Below are 21,821 nucleotides of genomic sequence, written 5' to 3'. Positions count from 1 at the left end.
GTATGTATTGGTAAAAAATTAGATTAAAAATTGGTGAAATTTCCTGTTAGTAGGCTCCTTACTGGAGCTGGACTCGACTCTACCTTTCCAGTAGTATTAGCAGCAACGTTGGTAATATTATGTATTTTATCTTTATGTTTAGGAGGTATCAGTTTATCCAGGTATAAACACAGTTCCTTATATGTAGTCTTGATGGTTCCTGTGCTGGTCCCACAAACTTGAGAAATGTCAGAAATTGATATTGGCGAGTCATCAGCGAAAAAAAGACGAGTTACAAGATAAATAATACCGCCGGCTAATGAAGTTGTTCTGTGAGCACTAGTCAGAAGTACAAAACTTTTCTGAGCAACTGCTTCACACGTTGTCATAATCTCATTACTGAGGTTAAGTCTTGAGCAAAATCGCGGCATAAGTTGAGAAACATCTTCCGTGGGTGCGTTTCCTCTATTTGGTAATACCTTTTTAAGCCTATTAATAGCTCTACCGAGTTCCTTAACAGTTAAACTGCGATCATAAATCACAAGTTCCCTCAGTGAACGGGAAACTGAACTTTCTCTACAGGCCAAATACAGCACTGCCAAAGTATTTAAACTATTTGCTCTCGATCTTAAATGACCCATTTGGTTCAACTCCTTTAAAATTTCCTTCGCTCGTTCCACCACTTGGTCCCTTATATTAAGTGAATCTGCTATAGTTCGTAACAACGTAAAACTAGTTTTCAGAGCTCGATCAGAGGAGTCATAATTCGTCATCAAATTCTGCAAATGTTGCATCTTTTTAGATCCTCCGATAAATGTTGTACTGCTTGTACCGTCAAGCCACACGTCATTCAACTCACCCACCCTACTCTTCTCTGCTCCTGCCTGACCCAGGGATTCTGTATTAAAGTTACGCCATTCCTGTTGTTCTGATATTAACACGTTTTCCAGCACACGGCCACAACTTAGGCACAACTGGTTCCCCTCAACGTGGTCAACCACCACTGTAGATGAATCCTTACATGTGGAACATGTTAAACCTCTGACTTGTCCTGGTCTATTCAACAAAACCATTTATACAGTTTTATTCGTTAATGTGATAATAACGCCTTTTGCTCGGTTCTAAGTTTGGAATATTTTACAAATTTCATAATTCCGTAAATAGGACAGTTTGGAGTGTAAGAAAAGTTATGAAAATAGCGCCAGGCGTCAGCGCAGACGTTCTCCACGAGCTCAGGCCCTGAAATTCTGACCTCCTTACTACACTTCGGGCAAACTCTATTACGCTTGTAAACTACGACGTCACTGTTTTGTAGCAGTTCTGACTCTGTAAAATTAGTGATCTCCAAAAGCCGATTACTCTTCTCAGTCAACTCTTCTGATTGGTTTTTATGTGTTGCAGAAGTGTTATTGGTGGAATTTGAGAAACTTCTTGAAAATTTTACTAAAGATTTCCCAAATATTGAGTTTTTAAAATTAAACTGGAGAATTGAATTATATTTCAATGTTTGGGATGAAAATATAATTTTCATTAAATTTAAAAACGTAAAACTAATATATTTTAAAATAAAACTTAAACTATTTTTTTACACCAACAGTACCTGATAACACATTTCATATAGTTTTGTTATCAGATTCTATATTTTTATAAAATTTTCCATAAAAATTTTTTTTATAAGTATTTGGTATAATTTTTTTGTTAAAAGGAATTTAATAGTTTAATTTTAAAAACTAAATTCAATAATTGATTTCAAAAGATTTGGTGTAATTTTATACTTTTGAGCATGGGAGATTCTACAAGGTCGTTCCAGGGACTTTTTAATTCCTTTGGAGGAATGCGAAATATGCAAAATTTTGGGCCCTTGGCTGACACTTCAGAACAAGTTTACATCTCGTCTCTTGCTCTACTTAAAATGCTAAAACACGGGAGGGTATTTTTTAAACATTCCTCAAATATTCCTTATTTCCATCCTATTTATACCATAATTTCTCTTGAATTATTGCTAATTCTAATGTAATTTATCCTAATATACTATCATATAGGCTGGAGTTCCTATGGAAGTAATGGGTTTGATGCTGGGTGATTTTATTGACGATTACACTATCAGAGTCGTTGACGTTTTCTCAATGCCCCAGTCAGGTATTTAATCCGCCTGAATATTCCTTTTAGGTAACAGTGTCAGCGTTGAGGCTGTTGACCCAGTCTATCAAACTGAAATGAAAGACCAACTTAAGAGAACAGGACGTCCGGAAGTCGTTGTTGGTTGGTATCACTCACATCCGGGCTTTGGATGCTGGTTTTCAGGTACCATCAACACAAACAACTACTACTATACTATTTATATATTTATTGGCAATGAAAATGTGATGTAGGAACTGATGTGAATACTCAGCAGAGTTTTGAGCAGTTAAATCCTCGTGCAGTTGGAGTTGTTATTGATCCTATCCAATCTGTCAAAGGCAAAGTCGTTATTGATTGTTTCAGACTCATTTCTCCACATCTCATTATGCTAGGTATTATTAATCTATTATATATTATATCATTTTACTATAATATATAACTAATAGCAATGGTAATAAATGATTAGGACATGAGCCAAGGCAGACTACTAGTAATATTGGTCATTTACAGAAGCCAACGATTATTGCACTGGTTCATGGCCTGAATCGGAACTACTATAGCATAGTAATAAACTGCAAAAAGACACCACTTGAGAGTCAAATGCTCTTAAACTTTAATAAGAACAGATGGACCAAGGATTTACACTTACAGGTTCTCACATCTCCTAACACTATATACATTAGTAATAGTGTACAGTTAAGATTATATAGTTATTTGTACAGTATCAAGTATGGTGTTGATGGAGCTGTAGGATTTTGTGGAGAGGCAGAAGGAAAACAATGATTTAGTGCGTGAAATAAGAGATTTATGTGAAAAATATAACCAGAGTATCAAGCAGGAGATGACATGTAAACCTGAAGAATTGGTAGTCGCAAACGTAGGAAAACTTGACGCTAAAAAACACATTGAAAATAGCGTCAACACTCTACTCTCAAATAACACATTAAACGTTTTCAGCACAATGCTCGCAATTGAAATGTTATAGCTTCTCAAACAACTTAGTCCAGACTGTTTTCTGACAATTTTAACATTACCAAACATTATACTTTCGTTTCAGAATATAATAAGACGGTTTGGGCAAAGATCTTTAATTTAAATAAAAATATAAAAAATAATCTAAAATCGAACATTATTTACGTTATTACAGCTTTTTATATTAGTATCGCTGTCATATCTTAAATTGGAAGGTATGTATAATATGATTAATATTAAGGAGAAATTTTATGTGTTTTTTGGGGAATAAATAATTGTAATTGCCCTATTTAAGTGAATCTGTGTAGTGGTGACGTTATGATTAGATTATTATTTTAATGCAGCGATGTTTAGTAAATTTTTTAAATTTTTAGTTTTTTTAATAAATTACTCAGGATCTTGTTATTTGTTGTCTGAAAAGGGAGTTATTTCACCCAGAATAACTTATTATACTTCTCATAAAAAATATGTCCAGAATTCCCCTGTATAATACTAATTTTATCCTAATTCCTAATACATATTTTTAAAACACTCAGACTTTTTAGTCTGAGTCATTTATCAACTGTTTTTAAAACCTTTTTTCAATTTTTGTAAAATATTTGTTTACCATTTTTCAATCATTTTGTTTATTTTTCAATTACTTTGTTTATCATTTTTCAATTGACTTGTTTTAACATTCTTTATCAGTTTGTTTACCATTTTAAATAAATTTTAACGAAACTGTTTTAAATAATTTGTAAAATGTACTAGTAAAAGTAACATGAGATTCCCGGTTTGCGGAGTTAGAAGTGATCGGCTTTTAGCCAAAATACCAAACGATTACTACCAAAATCTAAACTCTATCATAGATTGCTCACTTGAAGAAGCTCAATCTATATACAACAAGTTTGTTTTTTGCCATAATATAACCCTATCTATCCTTTATTGCTACCATATTTGGCCCCTAGTTACACTTTAAAAAGTGTTAATTTAGTTAATATACATTAAAAAGTGTTAATTTAGTTAATATACATTGAAAGTGTTAATTTGGTTAATTTAGCTATATATTAGTACTTTAGATTAATACTATTAGATTAATGCTGATGCAGGTTCCGTGCTTTAGCACCGAATGGAAAGTTGACTTTGCATAGTTTCCAGGAGTGTTTGGGACTTTTCGGAACGTTGGGCCATGTTTTAGGTGAACGAATGTTCAGAGCCTTTGATCTGAACAATGATGACTGCCTTGATTTCGTTGAGTTCTCCTCATCTCTTCTGATTATGACCCGAGGCAGTGAAGCTAAAAAACTAGCCTTAAGTTACCGTATCCTACATCCAAACCCAGAAAATCTGCCTAATAGTCTCACAGGATCTCTTAACATCAGCAGAACCCCTTCTAAATCCTTCTTACCTAATTCCACAGAGTTTAATAACTACGTTGGTAAATCTAAGGACAATTCCGTTAAATTCGAGGATAACTTGGGTAAAAAATCTAGTGATAATTCTGACAAATTCGATGATACTTCGAAGGAATCTAAGCCTGATAAACCTGATGAGTCTAATTATTCTAAGGATGATTTGGTTAATTCTAAGGATAAGTCTGATGAGTTTAGGGATAACCTGGTTAAGTCCCATAACTCTGATAAATTAGAGAATCTTTCCAGTCAACCTGAAAATCATTCCAGTGACTCTAAGGATAATTCAGGTAAATCAGAGTCTGAAGAATCGTTATCAAGAAGTTTAATCCGAGCTACCAGACAGAGCATTATAAACACCACCAGAATGCTGACTTCAAATTTAAATGAAATTAAATCTAATTTAAGCGGAATAACTTCCAATATAAGCGGAATTAAAACGAGCATTAGCGGAATTACGTCAAGTATTAGCGGAATCAAGACTAATTTGAATGAGGCTAAGCCTGAAGCAGTTAAAGAAATGGCTCAGCTGGAAGAGGATGGAATAGAGTTTGGAGAATTTGTAGAAGTAGTGAGAGATATAGAATTAACGCGTTCACTGTTAGTGTGTCGTGAGCCAAAGTATTTCCCAACAGATGAAGTTAGAAGAGTATTTGAAAAGTTCGCGTCAGTATCACGCGATGGGACTAGACGCCTCTCTCAAAGTGACTATATAAACGCAGTTTATGAGAGCAGTGAATTCCTAGAGCTTTTAGGGATTTCATTATCGCAGTACGCCATGGAAACTGTGACCACAACTTACAAAGGTGTCAACACCTTCCTCAAGAAGATTAACACCACGACCAGGAGTTACATCAACCGCACACACGTGAATAGGAAAAACGTATACAAATGCATTGACCACGGCTCTTCTAAGCGCGGACTAAGTGTTCATTTCGGCCACGAGAGCTGGAATCACGTTCTGAACATGATGATTGGCCTTTCAATTTCTGCGCGACACGTTTACGCTCAGGTTAACGCTGTGCTCTCAGATGATGACTATAATGTTAAACTGTGCTTCCATATTAATGAAAACTCACATGGACTTAATGTTACCAAGTTTATTACCAACACTGGCTTATCATCTTCCAGGTTCAACAGTGATTACATTATCAATGACAACGGTAACACTACATGAATATAGTTAGATAGTTGGAACTATTTATACCATATACTAATACCATAGTTTATATAATATTTTATATCACTATTGTTATATCTATACCAATATTAAGTACTAACACCATACTAATACCAATAATGTAGTAGAGAATGGAGATAACTCTCTGACGGGTAATAACGCTTTAATCAGCAGCAATAATATGGAAAATGTAACTCGCAGAATAGTGTTTAAAGAATACGCACCCATGGTGTTTCGACAGATTAGAAGAATTTCAGGCCTGAGTGAGAAGGACTACATGGAGTCAGTGAGTCCAGAACAGATAGTGGGGAACATGGTGCTGGGGAACCTGAGCACAATGTCAGAATTGGTCTCGGAAGGTAAGAGCGGCGCTTTGTTTTACTATACAATTAACGGCCGTCTGATCCTGAAAACCATAACTAAACGTTGCGCTAAGTTCGTTAAACGGTGGCTGAAGTGTTACTTTGAACATCTGGAAAAGAGTCCAGATTCAATTTTGACGCGTTTTTGTGGACTATTTAGTATTGAGAACAGAAGCCGGCGCGAGAAGGTTTACTTTATTGTCATGAACAACGTGTTTTACTCCAGGGTTAGCATTCACAGGAGGTACGATTTAAAGGGCAGTTGGGTGGGTCGAAGACTAGAACCTTCAGAACTTAAGGACCACACTGTAGCACTTAAGGACATCGAGTTCAATAAGCTTGGAGAACAGATTCACTTGGGCGAGATGTCAGAATCATTTTTACAGGTTTTGCGAAATGACGTTAACTTTCTGAGGGATTCAAACATTCTCGACTACTCACTGCTGTTGGGCATTCACTACAGAGCCCAGTCCAAGGATAACGTTAACTGGGACGAAGCTGAGAAACTTGACCCTGGGAACCCCCACACGCTCATGTCTGATAATAAAACCAGTGTGTACTATGTTGGCATCGTTGATGTTCTCACCACTTGGAACCTCGCCAAGAGACTTGAGCACGTATGGCGTTTCTTTCAAACTCGGCAACATCACGGCGTTTCATGTGTCAACCCGGTCTTTTATTCTACTAGGTTCATACAATCCATCACGAACCATCTTAAATAATATCATGTACATTTTATATCCTATACTCACGGGTATTAGTGATACATATTTGCTACTTTTAGTTTATACTACATACACATATATTCGATGATATTGTTACCCTATAAACATATATGTATACTAATGCTATGTATTTACTACTATGTATTTTATATACTACTTGTACTGTACTACCACAATATCTATAACACACTGTACACAATAATATACTATAATACTGTACACAATAATATACTATAATACTGTACACAATAATATAATAACAAATACTATTGTGGATTATTATATTAGAGTGTTTTGGAGATTAATGAGTTGATATAATGTGTAATGCGAGTAGCTGCACTGGCAGGGAGTTGTTGATGAGTTGAAGTCTGTAGAGAATGTCCTGCTGCTTTGAGAAGCAAATAGGCGTAGAGTTTGGAAGGGTGAAAAAAGGCAAATTTGACACATTCCCGAGCTTAAAATCGTTGTGCAAGTTGTTTACAAGGGACAAGTTGTAACGGTCGCCCAAAACCAGGTCTGTGAAACTCAATTTTCTAGAGGAAACCTTAACCTTACTTTTGGAACAGTTGAAGAAGAATATACGAATGTGTTTCATGTCGACATCTTCGTAAACAAAGTCAGACTCGTCGAGTTTAAAGTAACCCTTATTACTACAAATCAGTGACAGCTGGGGCTTCTCATAAATCTTAAAGTACTGGTCCTTCACAGAAACTCTGCTGAAAAAGTTCTTTTCCAACAACAGTGCCGTTTCCGATGCGTTTACTATGGAGTTCGAGTCTATGTCTATATATAAATCCAGCGTTTCCTCTTTAGGCCTCAATCCCAGCACATTATACTCCAAATCATTGCAATACAAATAGTCCAAATTAGAGTCTATATCTCTGCTCGATGTTAAGTAATCTTTATCGGAGGTGATGTAATCTCCGTTGTAATTAACGTCCTTGTTATAGGTTAAATCTGAGTTATAATTTAAATCTTGGTTAAAACCTGCGTAATCGCAGTGGGAATTAGTGTAGTCTCCGTTGGAGTCTGTGTAATTTCCATTGGAATGTGTGAAATCTCCATTAGAACGGGTGAAATCTCCATTGGAGGGTGTGAAATCGGTGTTGGAGGTTAAATTTATTGAATTTGGGCTTAAATAATACGTGTTGTTTAAATCAATTGAATCTGCATTGAAAAACTTGTTAATCAAATTGTTATTAGTTAAATCTGAAGTGTGTCCGTTATAGTGTTCCCTCTTAACGTGGGAGTTATTCTTTTTTACAAACAAATTGTCCACAAATTTCCTAAATCCCTTCCTACCATGATGATTGTTATGTAAATTGTCAGTTATTTCATCAGTTTCCAAATTGTAAAAAGATGTATCCGGTGACCCTGGATTCGTTGTTACCATTTCTGACGAATTATTTAAACTAAACTTAATTTTCGGATGGTTCAGGTCTAGTTTATACTCCTCCTCAACTGGCTCTTTTTCCTGGATTATCTGCTTATGATCAAACTTTAAACTGTTAATATCATTCAAATACAACTGGTTGTAAACATATCGAATGTTCACATCACTCATGGTGTATCTACTGTTGTTCGAACTATATCTGTTACTGCCGGAGTTATAGGCGTTAGCTCCATTGTTATATCTAACGTTATTAGTGGCAAACGGGCTATTTCCAGTGTTATATCCATTACTAGCAGTGTTATAGGCGTTATTTCCACTGATATATCTATTATTAGTTGAATAAGCGTTGGATGAGTAGGTTTTTTCTGGGGTGAAACCTATAACATTCCAATCGGGGAACAGAGTATTACAATCGTTATCGGAGAGGAAGCTGACACATACAATCCCGTCATCATTTTTAGAGAGGATTTGCGGCACTTCGTACTCGAAACTCGCGTGAGTTTCACCTTCAAAGTCTTCGTAGTCCACTGCACCGGCGTATGTTGAGAGTCCAGACTCGTTGTAGACTTCATAATTTGAAGTTTCCAGGGCAGTTCCAACAGTCGGGTATCCATCATATGACAATGCCATCTGTGGATTAGTATTGCGTGTAATGTCGTGTTCACGGGTGATTTTAGGGTCTAGATAACTTGAAAATCCGTTGGATTCAGGCACTTGGTTAACAAAACCCTTCCGGAGTTTATACTCCTGGATGCTCTGGAGGCTTAGTCTGAACGACCACTTATTTCTTGGTGTAACTTCACTGTTACTGAACGTGCACGAGAGATCAACTGCGGGGTCTGAACCCATACTAGGGTAGGAATTGACGCCGTCAGTGGATGAAAAAGGTCTAGTATAACCATCGGCTGAAAGTGATTTACTATATGGGTCAGTGGCTGGGTACGGTCTATCGTACCCCTCTGTCATTCGGGATTTATTTATATCACTTGCATTCAGGTAATTTGAATTAACACTTGCGAAATTGTTCATAACAACTGTGGATATTGGTTCAGTCTTGGTAACCATGGAATTTTTAGTCCTTTCATACAAATTCTGTATCACCTTATATGACGTTTCCCACCTAAAATTATTATTCAGATTTATAAAATTATTTAATCTAATTTACAAATATTTATTAAAATGTGTAAAATAGTTATTCTAGTGTATAAAATAGGTTTGCTTACATTTTCATGAACTTTTTAAGGTTTGTAACGGCTGCATCATGTGCCCATTTACTGTTTCCAATTGGTGGATTAAACCTCATACAGTTGTCATAAATCAATTTCATATCCTCGCAGAACTCGTCTGGATTCATATAAGAGCCAGAATCTAGCTTCATCTAAAACATTATTAGACCAATGATAGGCTAATTCTGATAGTTAATAGTAATATTGCATTAATCTGGTAAAATGTATAATTAAGCTAAACTAAGAATACAATTAAATTGAATGAATAGGATAATTAAATAAACCAATACCTTGACTGTTTTATAGTCCATAGGTTTTCTAATAACAATCCTATAATTATCCTTGACTGAAGGGGGAATTATAGAATCGCTTGCTTCCAATACAGGGGTCGCAAACAGATTACCATACCGATCAGATCTCATTTTTCTCAAAATCTAAAAAAAATTATAAAAATTTTAATTTAAAATTTGGAATAAAATTCATAAAAAACGGTAAAGAAATTTTATAATAAAATGGCATAGATTAAGCCAGGATAAAATAAACTTTATTTCAAAAATTAATGAAATAAAAATAAAACTTACGTGATCTGAACAGTATTTAATCCAATCCTTTTGCGATTCCATATTCAAAAAATAATTAAAACATTTAATCTGAACTTTTTATTCGGTTTATCCCAATTCTGAGGTTAGGCACAATAAAACTCACAAACTTCAAATTATAATTGTTTTATACTGTTTTGTACATTATTTAAGTTAAAAATAATTATGGACTCTCAATTATGGGTAAATAAGCCTAATCTTCACGTTTAATTTTTTATTTAGGTTCCTGTGCCGAAGATCCAATCCTCCAAATCAGAGCCTGAGAATGCTAAAGAACCCTTAAAAGGGGCCAAAACTGACGTTCCAAACCAAAATAAAATTAATACTTCAAATTCCAATAGACCTTATCCTGAAAAGAATGATCTCAATAACCATTGTGTGAACCATTCTGTAGCCCAGGATAATTCTGAAGATTTTACTTTAAGTGTTAGAATTAACAAAAAACGCACTATAAATGATTTATTTGATGATAGTGATGAAGAAAGTTTTACTCCCAAATCAGAACTCTCTCCCCAAACACATTTACAACCTGTTACCTCCTCCAGTGAACTCACTAAACCTGAACATGTAAATAACGCATCAGATGTTAAATATGATAAATTGTTGCCTGATTCTAAAGTTAATAATTTACCCCTAAATGAACCTGTTGGTAAACATGATACAGATAGCCATAAAAGGCGGAAAACTGGTGGCGTAGATGACCATAAAGTTCAGAAAGCCGATGATTTGTCTGACTTTAAAAGGTCAAACTCTGATGAAATTCCACTCTCAAACAAGTTGGAAACTCTTACTGACTCTATGAAAGACTCATCACTCTCCCATAAACCTCTTGATAATTCTAATATTTCAGATTCAAAACATGTTCCCTCTACTGAAAATCTCAATTCTGATACTCCAAATCACTCTAAATCTACCAAAACTGCTGAAGATAGTGTTAAAGTTGAAGCTCAAACCTCTAAGAATAAAATGAAACCCAAAATTGATCAGGAAACTGCCAAAACTAGTGATGATAGTAAAACTAGTTTTAAAACTCATGAAACTGATGGTGAAAACAAAAATAAGGTAAAAGTAAAAAGAGAAGTGAAAGTTGATATTGTGAATAATGTTAAGATGGAAGAAAAGGTACAAGTGAAGAAAGAGAAGAAAGAGGATACATTGGTGTTGGAGGATACATTAGAGCCGATAAACCGTTGGTGGGAAGAGATAGATGGAGATATGGATTATAATAAGGGCTTGGAATTTGAGAGTAAGTCAAGTCGTTGGAAGTACTTGGAACACAATGGGATGATATTTACACCAGAATACGTTCCTCACAACGTACCGATAAAGGTGAAGGGTGAAACGATACACTTGCCGCCTCATTTGGAAGAAATTGCCACCATGTGGGCTCAGAGTATTGGAACTAACTACGAAACAAGTGACATCTACTGCAAGAATTTCTGGCAAGTTTTCGTCTCTAAATTTGAAAAGGACCATTTTATACGCCGTTGTAAACTCACTGATGTGGATTTCAGCCTAATTAAAACCCATCTTGAGGATGAGAAACAGAAGAAAAAGGATAATAAAGAATTTTACAAGGCCAAGCAACAAGAAGATGCTAAACGAGAGTATAGGTTTAACTATGCCTTAGTTGATTGGGTTAGGGAAAAGGTTAGTAGTAACAAGCTTGAGCCTCCGGGATTATTCAAGGGTAGGGGGCTACATCCTAAACAGGGTCTTTTAAAAGCCCGAATGTTTCCAAAAGATGTTATTTTAAACCTCTCAAAAGACGCACCAGTTCCTAAAGTATCAAACTTTCAACGTGAAGGACACTCTTGGAAAGATATTTACCATGACAATAGTGTCACTTGGCTTGCATATTACAAGGATAGTATTAATGACCAGTTTAAGTACATGTATCTGTCTGCACAATCAAAATTTAAAGGGTTTCATGATTTTTTAAAGTATAATAAAGCCAGGGAGCTTAAAGCCTACATACAGAAAATTAGAGATGACTACAATACCAAAATGCTCTGTATCCTATTTACTTTTAGTGTTATACCTATTATTATACTAATACTACTGTACTAACACTGGCTATATATATATATATATCTAAGTATATACTATATACTAATATTACCATACGATTAACTATATATTGATATAATTGTAGCCATGGACATTTATGAGAAGCAGTTGGGGACAGCGGTATATTTGATTGATTTCTTGGCACTGAGGGTTGGAGGCGAAAAGGATGCAGATGAAGCTGACACTGTTGGCTGTTGTAGTTTAAGAGTTGAACACATCAAATTCAGTGAGAAGAAACAAAATACAATCACTCTCGACTTCCTCGGAAAAGACTCCATACGTTATTTTAACACAGTAACTGTATCACTATCCTTACCTATCCCACCATTATACTATTACCATTATACTATTACCATTAGTAGTATTACTATTATTTATAATATTATTTTAATACTATTTATACTATTTTAATATTATTCATGATTAAATGGTGTTTTAATGACTTGTATTAGCTGAACGACGTGGCGTATGATAATCTGGCGAAGTTTTGTCACCGGAAGAAAGCAAGTGAAGAAATTTTCAACAAAATCAACGTAAACGCAATTTACTAATTAAATTAATAATTAGCTAATAATTAAATTGGTTATTAAAATAATTATATTAGTTATCGGAGTAATTTTACTAAAAACATTTTTAGACTAATAAGTTGAATGAATATTTGAGAGAGCTAATGGATGGGTTATCAGCCAAGGTTTTCAGGACCTACAATGCCTCAATCACACTTCAGAATCAGTTTAAAAGACTCAGATCGAAATATAAAAGAAGCATTACCACTTATTCGCTACTCCCAAGCTCCATTACCGATACGCTCTCTGACGGATTAAACGATGTTAAGGGTCTGAATGATACCAAGGTTTTTCGTGAGGCGGGTACAACTTCAAGATCCTCTTCTAACACTGATTATTCAAGCTTAACTACCACAAATAGCATAGATATTAACAACATCGATGATCTGGATGATCCGAATAATAGTGATGCCGATAACTCAAACAATGCTGACACCGTTAAACATAAAAAAGATGATGATGTGAAGGACGTGTGTGTTGATATTGGAAATGTTTCAGAGTTACTACAGTTTTATAATTATGCGAATCGAGAAGTTGCAATACTGTGTAATCATCAAAGAAGTATACCTAAACAGCATGAAACTTCAATGACTAAGCTGAAGTTGCAGGCCAAAATGCTTAAGGAAGATATACAGGAATTAAACGAGTATTGCAAGCATTTGCAGTCAAATTCGAAAGGAGAATTTAAATTTGAGTCTAAAACTAAGGTAATTTTACATTAAAATCTGAGTTTTAGGACGTGAATGGAAACCCTAGAAAACTAATTACAAAGCCCGGGATGAAGTTAGAAGCTGCTAAAAACAAACTTTCAACTCTCAAGTAATTATTATCTCCAACTCTAACCTACTTACTCAGTTAATCTTGACTCCAGGACAGTTATTTATGTTTTGCACCCCTCAAGTAATAATAAATTACCCTTAAAATTTGTAGGAAGAAGCAAAAGGATCACGCCATTAAGATGACAATTAAGGATAGTAATAAGACTGTAGCTTTGGGAACCAGTAAAATTAATTATATGGATCCTAGAATCACCGTTGCGTTTTGTAAGAAGTATGAAATTCCCATAGAAAAAGTTTTTAACAAGAGTTTGCGCATGAAATTTCCGTGGGCCATGTATGTACGATCTGATTTCACCTTTTAATATACTACTCTATTTGTATAATAGTGTACAATGATAATGTATACAACGCATACTATATTCACATAATATATAGTATATATAGTATATAATATATAGTATTAATAGTATATAACATATAGTATATGATGATAGATTAATTGTATAGTAAGACGTGAGAAAGTTCTTGAGATAAATTTGTGCTAGTATTACAGTCTGAACTGCCTAAAAGATTAATAAAAGCTGGGAACTTACAAGTATAAAATAATACACCACCCAATCTCAATGAAATATTCTTTAGTTTTGTAGTAACACTATCACCACTAGTGTCATCATTAGTCATATAGTGAATAGAGTGCGGAAGAATTTGAACTTCAAAATGAAGTTGAGAATTACATAATTTACAAACTTTAGAGCTTAAATCAAGGTTTAAATCAGTAAGAAAACTAATTGGATTGCCACCCCTATTAACCCTAACCACCTAAAATCTTTTAAAAAATACTCACAATAATATTATAATACTATATAACTAGATATACTACTAATGCTATTGCATGTAACTATATGATAAGTAGTGTGAGGTTCGATGGGATACAGTTTTAGGTCTAGATGCTAAGTAGTTTTGAAAGTGATTAATTGCATCAACTTCTGAGTCATCATCACTGTCATCATCGATTGAAGAATCATCATCTGAGTCTGGAGGTTGATTTGCATTTGCCAGTGATTCAAAATCTACAAGATCCTCTTCGTCTATTTCATCTTTACTCTTATTCCTAAACTTCTCTAGTAGTACTATAGAGTGTAAATGCTCGTCTGAAACAGAGTGTTTATCGGAATTTCCAGAATGATAAACTAAATCATTTTCCAAAATCACACGTAATCCATCCGTTTCTACAGAACATTTAAATATTAAATACAATTATGAATGAGGGTTAGGTACCTGTGGTGTTTAAGTTAATTGAGTCAAGGGACCAGGACAAATCACTCATTTCGCCGAACTTAGGTTCAGTAGTTGATGGTTTTTCAGCGCTATACCTTAACAATTTCCAGCCTTTATCCTTAGTGGCGTCATTTAAACAGTAGAAAATATATAATACACGGTTTCTATTGGCAGTAGTGGGAGCCGACAACTGCATTAAAAATGACATATTCAAATTACAAATTTCGCATTTTGGATCATCAACATTTAAATTCACAGGATAGACCTAATCGATAATATTATTATGGTGTGATTTGGTAGGTAAAATAACAGTAAAATAACTCAATTTAAGCTAATATATATCTATTTAAGGGTAAATTAGATAATTACCGGGTGGCCCAGAAGTTTAGAATCCTTGAGAGGATTAAAGGTTTCTTCAGGTTTAAATTTACGAACGAATCCTCTTAACTCCATTATTCCCTTATAATACTGACTGTAAGTTATTCTGTATCAGAAGTGGTGAAGGAGTACATGTAGAGTAAGTCAGGTGAGTTTATATGGAAAAAACGTCTTAGAAATGGTAAATATAAAAGCCCTTGGATTGAAACAGGTTCAAAATTAAGTTTCTTTAATATTCTACAACAGTTTCTGGGTGAGATAAACAGGTCAAAATCGTGAGTGTGCTTGGGAACTTTAGAGAACAAGTTCTCAGCTAAAAATACATTCACAAAATAGGAGGAAAGACTGGAGCCTGGGGTGGTAATTACAAATAAGCCTCCAGGCTTAACAAAGGACGTTAAAGTTTCGAAAAATTGTTCCTTTTCTCGGTTATCAATGTGTTCTATGACCTCTGAAGCTACAACAATGTCAAAAGTGGCCCTGGTCTTGTCAGTTAAAAAGTCATAAACTGAAGTGGACTTATAGTCAAGATTGTTAGAATAATCGTTTTTAAGCCCTAAGCTGAGATGATAGTTATCAAAATGTGTTTTTTTATGCGATTTAGCAACTTTTATAAGATTCTCGTTAGGGTCAATTCCAAGTACTTTAGAGCCAAATTTAGCTAGAGATTCAGTTAAAATTCCGCCTCCGCAACCAACATCTAAAATTTTAAGACCCTTAAGTACTGATTCTATGTGAACACTAGACCTTTTGTAAGGCTCTTTGAAAATACCAAATTGAGTAAATAAAAACGGATTCGAACTGTTATCAGGGGGGTCAAAATCAGTTTCAAGTTTATCCTTTTTACGGTTTATGTAAGAATTTGCTATGAATGGGATTCGAACCTGGTTGTAGTCATGCAAAATTGACATATCACCGTCGATATCCCACCAGTTCTGGGAAAAACGGTCAAAGAATCCAACCGTTGACGTGAATCTGTTTTGAAATCTTAAAAAATTAATTTTTTTAACTGGAAAATTAATAAAACTCATTAGAAAACTTCATAATTTGCAAAATAAAAAAATAAAAATAATATCACATAAAACAGTAAGCCCAGATTCTTGACACTATAGAGTAAAATTTTAGAAATTTTCGAAAACAATATTTTTTTATCGGTAAAAATGAATTTAAGTAGTAAGGAAGAAGTTGAAAATTTAGTTAAATCAATCACCGGAAAAATAGTTTTGCTGGTTTTGGAAGATGATGAACCTTCCAGTAAGCATTTAATGGACGTTGCCGAAAATTTGGCAAAGGTTTCTATTTTTATTTAGTGTATTCTAGGATTTTATTAACATTTAACAATTTTTAGGATTTTAGTGACGTTACGTTTAAATGTGTTAGTCCTGAGCTACTTGGAAATTTATACGATGTAAAATGCCTTCCAACAGTTTTATTTTTCGAGGTACGCATTCTATTTTTTAAAAAACCCGCTTAGAATTCCTCGTTGGTGAACTCCCTCGAGGGTTGTGTCACTTCAGTTCTGGTCAATTTTGTCAGAGGCTGGGCTTTTAAGACCCGGGAAACCACTTTGGATAAGATTAAACGATTGTTGCGAGAACATCCTGTATTGTTGTTTATGAAGGGTGATAAGGCTGAGCCCTTCTGTCGTTTCAGTAGAGCAGTGGTGAACATGTTAAACAGCTCAGGAGTTAGGTTTGAGGGTTATAATATCTTCGATGATCCTAACTTAAGGGAAGAGCTGAAAACATACTCGAACTGGCCTACATATCCCCAACTCTATGTTAATGTAATTTATTTACATATTTTTAAGTTTATTTCAGGGAAATCTGATTGGTGGTCATGATATCATTAAGGAACTCTATGAAACTAATACTTTAAGAAAGGAGTTTCCTCCTGAATATCTGACATAATCACACCCTTATTATATATACTATGTATCATATGATATGATATATAATGTTGTAAAGTATAGTATCTATTAATAATAGTAAAGTATATTATGTATTATATAATAGTATAGCCGTATAAATGTGTATAGTAAAAATTTATGAGATTAAGATTAACGGTAAGTTCTAAGGTTGATTTTGGTAGCAAGTGAGAAAATTGTAATCCCGATAATATACATAGCATGTGACATGATAATTCCGAGATAAACAAGTTTATATCCGCAAGTAACCATGGCATGGTACCTAAGTGAGTACCTATAGTTCTTAGGGAAGCTTGAGCCCTTTTTAACAGCGTAGTTGCATGGACATTTGTCGGTTAAGAACGCGAAGACGGGATAAGAAATAACGGTTTTTCCAGTCCTGGTCATTCTTATTGGATCGTTATACTTCTTATTCATCTTGAATAGTGTATTTTGTGCATCAACAACGAAGAGCATGCCCACCATCTTGATTCCGAGGATAAAGTACAAAGGAATCGACAATCCGTTTATCAGGTGCATTAAGTGCAAGTAGAAATTGCTATCATTGACTGATTGTGCAGAAAACATGGAAATTAACGATGTTGCAACGAATGTTATAATAAAGAGGTATCCAGACACAAGCCATCTTATATTGTACAAAACATGCAAAAACTTCTCGACAAAAGTAGTGCAACATAACCATTTACGAAGAGAACTTGGTCTATTTTCTGCTATAATATTATTCTTGCTCTTCCAACCTGGTAAATTATCATTTGTCTCCCCAGTTTCATAAGTTAATTCTCCATCGGAATCCTCTAAACTAAGCTTTAATTTCTCAGTTTTTCCCCTTTTAAAGTACTCAACAACCTTGAAAACAAGCTCAATAACGTCAGAAATTATTAGCATATTCCCGGAAAAGAAACCCGCGAAGAATACTAACTTGTTACCAACTGTGGATCTCAGAGATGGAGCACTCTCAACGAAGTTAACGTAGCTGGTTTTAAAGGTAAAACGAGCAATAAAGGGCATCCAAGAAACAACGAACAAGAATAATAGACAGTCTGAGGCCTTGACATTGGCAATAAACTTTCCATATGGCTTATAACAACTGGGACACTCCTTCAACAACTCTTCACCTTCCTCAATAATAACCTTATCGTCGAGCTCTATAAAATCACTCGATGATCTTGAATAGACATCAGATGACAAGCCAGACTCTACATCATTTTTGGAGTCTGAAACACGATCAATATCAACGTCGCCGAGGCCATTTTGAGCCTCATCTTGGACCCCGAATTGGAGATCTTCAGTGGGAGAATTTGAACCCATTTGACACTAACTCTTAACTAATATGTTAATCTTTAACTTATACTGGGATTTTTGGTTAAAATAATAGTATTAGGTGTTATTAAATAATTAAACCTTAAATATTAAAAAATCCACCTAATATCAAGAAGTAAAGTATGATATAAAGTATTAATACGCTGCGAGATAATATTTAAAAATTAAGTCTAAAATGCAAATGTTCATATAGTCTGTTACTAACTAAGTACGTGAATTCAATAAATAAGTACATAGAAGTACACGAGACGGACATCGGACTAAATCTAAAAATTTTGAGACCGAAACTGTTTCATTAAAATCCGCATTATTAAAACAGGTAAATATTAAAATTTCTTTTGAAAAATTTCAAAAAATTGTTACTAAAATCAGAGTTGGGATTCTGGAATCCAAACCCAAAATTACCAAAATTTCCGGAAATTTTTACTCCCAAAATTTAGACAAGATTAATTATATTTTTGTATATACATTTAATATTAGTGTATAGTATATGGAAGTAGCATATAGTTAATAATACACAACAGCAGTTGACTGTGTGTTAAATTAACTATGTGTAAGTGAAATTAGAGGTAAATTTGTTTAAAATAATAAAATTTCAATTATGACAAATATTAATGGAAAAATATGAAATGTATAATTATATTTTGAAATTATGAGTTAATATTAACCCTATACATAGTTAATCAAAATGAATTTCATGTATATTTTGTAAAATAATTAGTAAAGTATATGGTTGGTGTTAGAGTGGAATGGTAATAAACTTAAGTCTAATTTTGACTTTATATTCTTTGTTATTTTGTCGGATATTTTTAATTGTGCGCTCTGAGGAGATTTTGGTCTCAGAGCCAAATATTGTGGACTATAACGTTGATTCTATACCTTTAGAATTTGTCCCTGGCACTGGTTACGTTGCTAAAGTTGAAGTTGGCGGTCAGCTGCTGAACCTTTTAATAAATTCAAACGTTTGCGGTATAATTTTATTTGAAAACACCAACAGAATCTGTTTTAAAGATGATAAAGGAACTTGTTACGACCCTTATAAATCAAAAACAGCAAGTTGGTGTAGTAATACAGCAATTTGTGTTCCTGGCAGATTCAACTTCCAATGTAAAGAGACCAATTCTCCAACTCAAATAAGGGAATTGACGTGAGTTGTCTACTTATTAACAATGTTTAGGGCCACAATTGTGAGAATCAATTCTGACATTTTTAAGATATATTCAATCGAGGGTTTTGAGTCTATAAAAATCGCAGTTGACCGTAAAAAGGCTCCATATTCATTTGATAAAGTACCAGTTAAGCTTGCTCGCTCTTTAGACCGTTATGATCGCAAGATTTTCACCAACGTTGACGGTATTCTCGGCATATCAGGTATTTTTTACTCTGTTGTTATCACCTGCTTTAGGTTCTGATATGTGTTGTAGAAGTAATCCTTGGGAGATGGTAATACGTGATTATCGCGGCTTTTTTGTATTGGATATTAACCCCGTTCAAAATATTAGATTTCCTAGCAAGCTATTTCTGGGTACTGACAGGGTTCCTGAGGAGGACATAATTTGGTCTGAAAAGCGCCAAACTGGCGGGATATTCACTAATTCACTCATACAATTCACCATATATGATCTTAAAATGTGTAACACTTGTCTATTTGGCCGGACCTCTTCCAATTGGGAAGCCGTCATTGATCTTACGTATGTTATATCACATCTTGGTTATGTTTAAATTACAGTATAATATAGCTAAATAACACTAATTTAACCTGAATTAAGTGTAATTCATGTTGTAGAACACCGTATTTGGTGTTACCAAAGAACTTTTGGATGACGATGATGACATATTTACCCGTGGATAAATCATGTTTTAATGAGGGCTTGAGTCCTCGATTGTGTAAACTAACTGATGGGAATCGACTATTCCCAATCATTGAGTTTAAGCTCAGCGAGTCTTATTATTTGAATTTTGAAAAGGTCCAAAATCCTCCAATCACAATACCACTTGAAAATCTTCTATACGACGATGGAACAAGTAAAACTATACTCGTAATACCTGATGAAACCAATGAACGACCCGCTTATACCTTAAATCCAACCATTAAATTCGGCTACAAAGGTTTCTTCATCTAGTTTATTTCCATTTTGTCCATTATTATACTTAATTATACTAGTTTTATATATTATTATACCATTAGTGTATATCATAATTTAATTTTAGTATTGGAATCGTTGAATGTTGTGGTGGACACGGACGGGTACAGAGTTGGATTTATTAGCAAGAACCAGTTGGTCGGCTCGTTTTCAAAGTGTGCAGAGGTGCCGCAGTGCGTTGGAGATCAGATTTATGAGCCTGCACTCAATGTATGCCTAAATCCAATCTGTAGTATATGGCTCATGAAACGATTAAATCCAGATAAAGGGTATTACAATTAGTAATTATTTACTATTACAAATAGTAGCTATTTGGTACTATTAACATTATTAGTATTATTAGTACTATTATACAGTATAATCTTATGGATGATTGTAGGATTTGTGAAACATCGTTTGTTGCTAAGGTCGTGATAACAACACTCATATCAGCTTTGGTAATAGCAGAACTATATTGTAACTTCGCTCGAAAACACATTTTAAGAATCACATCAAGATTGTGCAGATAATTCACTCAATTTATTAAACACACACTATTATACGTAATAAAGTATATTAAGGATAGTACACACATTAGAGAATATTATAAGGATGAGAGAATTGAGAGTTTCTTGAGCGCAAGATTACGCTCGTGCTGCATCTTTTTTAAGGGTTTCCTATAGTCCTTAACAACAGTCAGGTGACTAAAACGTATGAAATTTAGAGTTTGTACCTGTAATCAAGTTTTGGAATAGCGTAATTCTCATCGTGGAAGAAAACACGGTTAAATTTAGCGTTGTCAGAGCCATTAATATCCATCCAGCGCTTCATCTGAGTAGTTGCGATAACATTACCCTGAAGCTAAGAAATTAGCAAAGGAAACTCACGTGACCAATTGCAAAGTTTTTCCTGCACTTGATCCAACCAACTAGAAACAATTGATTACAGTAAGACTGCAACTCAGTTTCAAACTTCTTTTCTAAAAAAATTAAAAAGTTATAGCAATACCGTTGAAAACGCCATTGAGCTCAAATCTGAACCTGTGGTTCATCTCATGTTGATCAGTCAAGTCATAGTCCTTTTTAACTGGAATCTTCTCCTCCTTAGGCCTATAACGCCTTAAACCACTTGCCTTCTGGTTAAGTGTGTCAAATATGGTATCAAAAACAGGGTAGCCCCTGTTCAAACTCGGGTGCGTTTTGAGAGAGTCGTAAAGCCATCTTTCAGGTCTTCTACTAGGTGGAAAAACTGAAGTTCTGGATAACAAAAATGTGCTCTTGGCTTTATTTTTCAACGACTTAGGGAAATAAGTAGACATTAGGACAATTATAAGCCATTTTAAAATTTAATGTGAAAAATATAAAATTTTAACATAATGATACTATTTTTCACACTAATTTTAATACACATCTCGCCCTATACAGTTGACGTT

At 34.3% G+C, this 21,821-nt stretch overlaps 11 protein-coding genes across 11 annotated transcripts; 5 read left to right on the top strand and 6 right to left on the bottom strand.

Moving 5' to 3' along the window:
* Nucleotide 1: 1 nt before the first annotated feature.
* On the bottom strand, nt 2-1,539 carry TFIIB1 (Transcription factor TFIIB repeat family protein). Its single transcript, XM_759674.2, has one exon. The coding sequence runs from the start codon at nt 1,050-1,052 to the stop codon at nt 24-26; it is 1,029 nt and encodes a 342-aa protein (XP_764767.1). The 5' UTR covers nt 1,053-1,539; the 3' UTR covers nt 2-23.
* Nucleotides 1,540-1,620: 81 nt separating this feature from the next.
* Nucleotides 1,621-3,232, top strand: RPN11 (JAB1/Mov34/MPN/PAD-1 ubiquitin protease). Its single transcript, XM_759673.2, has 6 exons — nt 1,621-1,909; nt 2,022-2,118; nt 2,149-2,283; nt 2,352-2,492; nt 2,567-2,751; nt 2,852-3,232. Exons 1-6 carry the CDS (start codon nt 1,763-1,765, stop codon nt 3,083-3,085), a joined length of 939 nt encoding a protein of 312 aa, XP_764766.1. The 5' UTR covers nt 1,621-1,762; the 3' UTR covers nt 3,086-3,232.
* A 188-nt stretch (nt 3,233-3,420) lies between these two features.
* Nucleotides 3,421-6,743, top strand: TpMuguga_02g00200 (Phosphatidylinositol-4-phosphate 5-Kinase family protein). The gene is made up of 3 exons (XM_061305330.1): nt 3,421-3,957; nt 4,161-5,626; nt 5,769-6,743. Exons 1-3 carry the CDS (start codon nt 3,833-3,835, stop codon nt 6,725-6,727), a joined length of 2,550 nt encoding a protein of 849 aa, XP_061161302.1. The 5' UTR covers nt 3,421-3,832; the 3' UTR covers nt 6,728-6,743.
* Nucleotides 6,744-6,971: 228 nt separating this feature from the next.
* Nucleotides 6,972-9,990, bottom strand: TpMuguga_02g00199 (Bromodomain protein). Its single transcript, XM_061305329.1, has 4 exons — nt 9,931-9,990; nt 9,640-9,783; nt 9,347-9,501; nt 6,972-9,243 (listed from the first exon to the last, which is right to left on the bottom strand). The coding sequence occupies exons 1-4, from the start codon at nt 9,970-9,972 to the stop codon at nt 7,032-7,034; spliced, it is 2,553 nt and encodes an 850-aa protein (XP_061161301.1). The 5' UTR covers nt 9,973-9,990; the 3' UTR covers nt 6,972-7,031.
* Nucleotides 9,991-10,074: 84 nt separating this feature from the next.
* top1 (Eukaryotic DNA topoisomerase I catalytic core family protein) lies at nt 10,075-13,772 on the top strand. The gene is made up of 7 exons (XM_061305328.1): nt 10,075-10,131; nt 10,171-11,962; nt 12,104-12,318; nt 12,471-12,551; nt 12,656-13,291; nt 13,321-13,403; nt 13,515-13,772. Exons 1-7 carry the CDS (start codon nt 10,114-10,116, stop codon nt 13,723-13,725), a joined length of 3,036 nt encoding a protein of 1,011 aa, XP_061161300.1. The 5' UTR covers nt 10,075-10,113; the 3' UTR covers nt 13,726-13,772.
* A 74-nt stretch (nt 13,773-13,846) lies between these two features.
* TpMuguga_02g00966 (C-terminal putative domain protein) lies at nt 13,847-15,094 on the bottom strand (the record flags this gene model as incomplete). The annotated part of the gene is made up of 5 exons (XM_061305506.1): nt 13,847-13,926; nt 13,957-14,182; nt 14,297-14,592; nt 14,642-14,906; nt 15,011-15,094. 5 exons carry the CDS (start codon nt 15,092-15,094, stop codon nt 13,859-13,861), a joined length of 939 nt encoding a protein of 312 aa, XP_061161299.1. The 3' UTR covers nt 13,847-13,858.
* Nucleotides 15,095-15,120: 26 nt separating this feature from the next.
* Coq3 (3-demethylubiquinone-9 3-O-methyltransferase) lies at nt 15,121-16,050 on the bottom strand (the record flags this gene model as incomplete). The annotated part of the gene is made up of 1 exon (XM_759668.1): nt 15,121-16,050. One exon carries the CDS (start codon nt 16,048-16,050, stop codon nt 15,121-15,123), a length of 930 nt encoding a protein of 309 aa, XP_764761.1.
* A 44-nt stretch (nt 16,051-16,094) lies between these two features.
* GLRX3 (Glutaredoxin family protein) lies at nt 16,095-17,019 on the top strand. The gene is made up of 4 exons (XM_061305327.1): nt 16,095-16,311; nt 16,368-16,460; nt 16,494-16,805; nt 16,840-17,019. Exons 1-4 carry the CDS (start codon nt 16,180-16,182, stop codon nt 16,927-16,929), a joined length of 627 nt encoding a protein of 208 aa, XP_061161298.1. The 5' UTR covers nt 16,095-16,179; the 3' UTR covers nt 16,930-17,019.
* A 59-nt stretch (nt 17,020-17,078) lies between these two features.
* Nucleotides 17,079-18,254, bottom strand: TpMuguga_02g00195 (putative integral membrane protein; the record flags this gene model as incomplete). The annotated part of the gene is made up of 1 exon (XM_759666.1): nt 17,079-18,254. The coding sequence occupies one exon, from the start codon at nt 18,252-18,254 to the stop codon at nt 17,079-17,081; it is 1,176 nt and encodes a 391-aa protein (XP_764759.1).
* A 715-nt stretch (nt 18,255-18,969) lies between these two features.
* TpMuguga_02g00194 (uncharacterized protein) lies at nt 18,970-20,943 on the top strand. The gene is made up of 6 exons (XM_759665.2): nt 18,970-19,413; nt 19,444-19,637; nt 19,672-19,957; nt 20,053-20,375; nt 20,478-20,679; nt 20,790-20,943. The coding sequence occupies exons 1-6, from the start codon at nt 19,016-19,018 to the stop codon at nt 20,917-20,919; spliced, it is 1,533 nt and encodes a 510-aa protein (XP_764758.1). The 5' UTR covers nt 18,970-19,015; the 3' UTR covers nt 20,920-20,943.
* A 22-nt stretch (nt 20,944-20,965) lies between these two features.
* On the bottom strand, nt 20,966-21,819 carry TpMuguga_02g02585 (uncharacterized protein). Its single transcript, XM_061305591.1, has 4 exons — nt 21,398-21,819; nt 21,277-21,368; nt 21,123-21,250; nt 20,966-21,093 (listed from the first exon to the last, which is right to left on the bottom strand). Exons 1-4 carry the CDS (start codon nt 21,705-21,707, stop codon nt 20,994-20,996), a joined length of 630 nt encoding a protein of 209 aa, XP_061162102.1. The 5' UTR covers nt 21,708-21,819; the 3' UTR covers nt 20,966-20,993.
* Nucleotides 21,820-21,821: the final 2 nt, after the last annotated feature.

This window comes from Theileria parva, chromosome 2 (assembly GCF_000165365.1).
Source record: "Theileria parva strain Muguga chromosome 2, complete sequence, whole genome shotgun sequence".
NCBI classification, from domain to species: Eukaryota; Apicomplexa; class Aconoidasida; order Piroplasmida; family Theileriidae; genus Theileria; species Theileria parva.
Note: the sequence above shows the minus strand (reverse complement) of the source record. Positions and strands in the feature narration are given on the sequence as shown.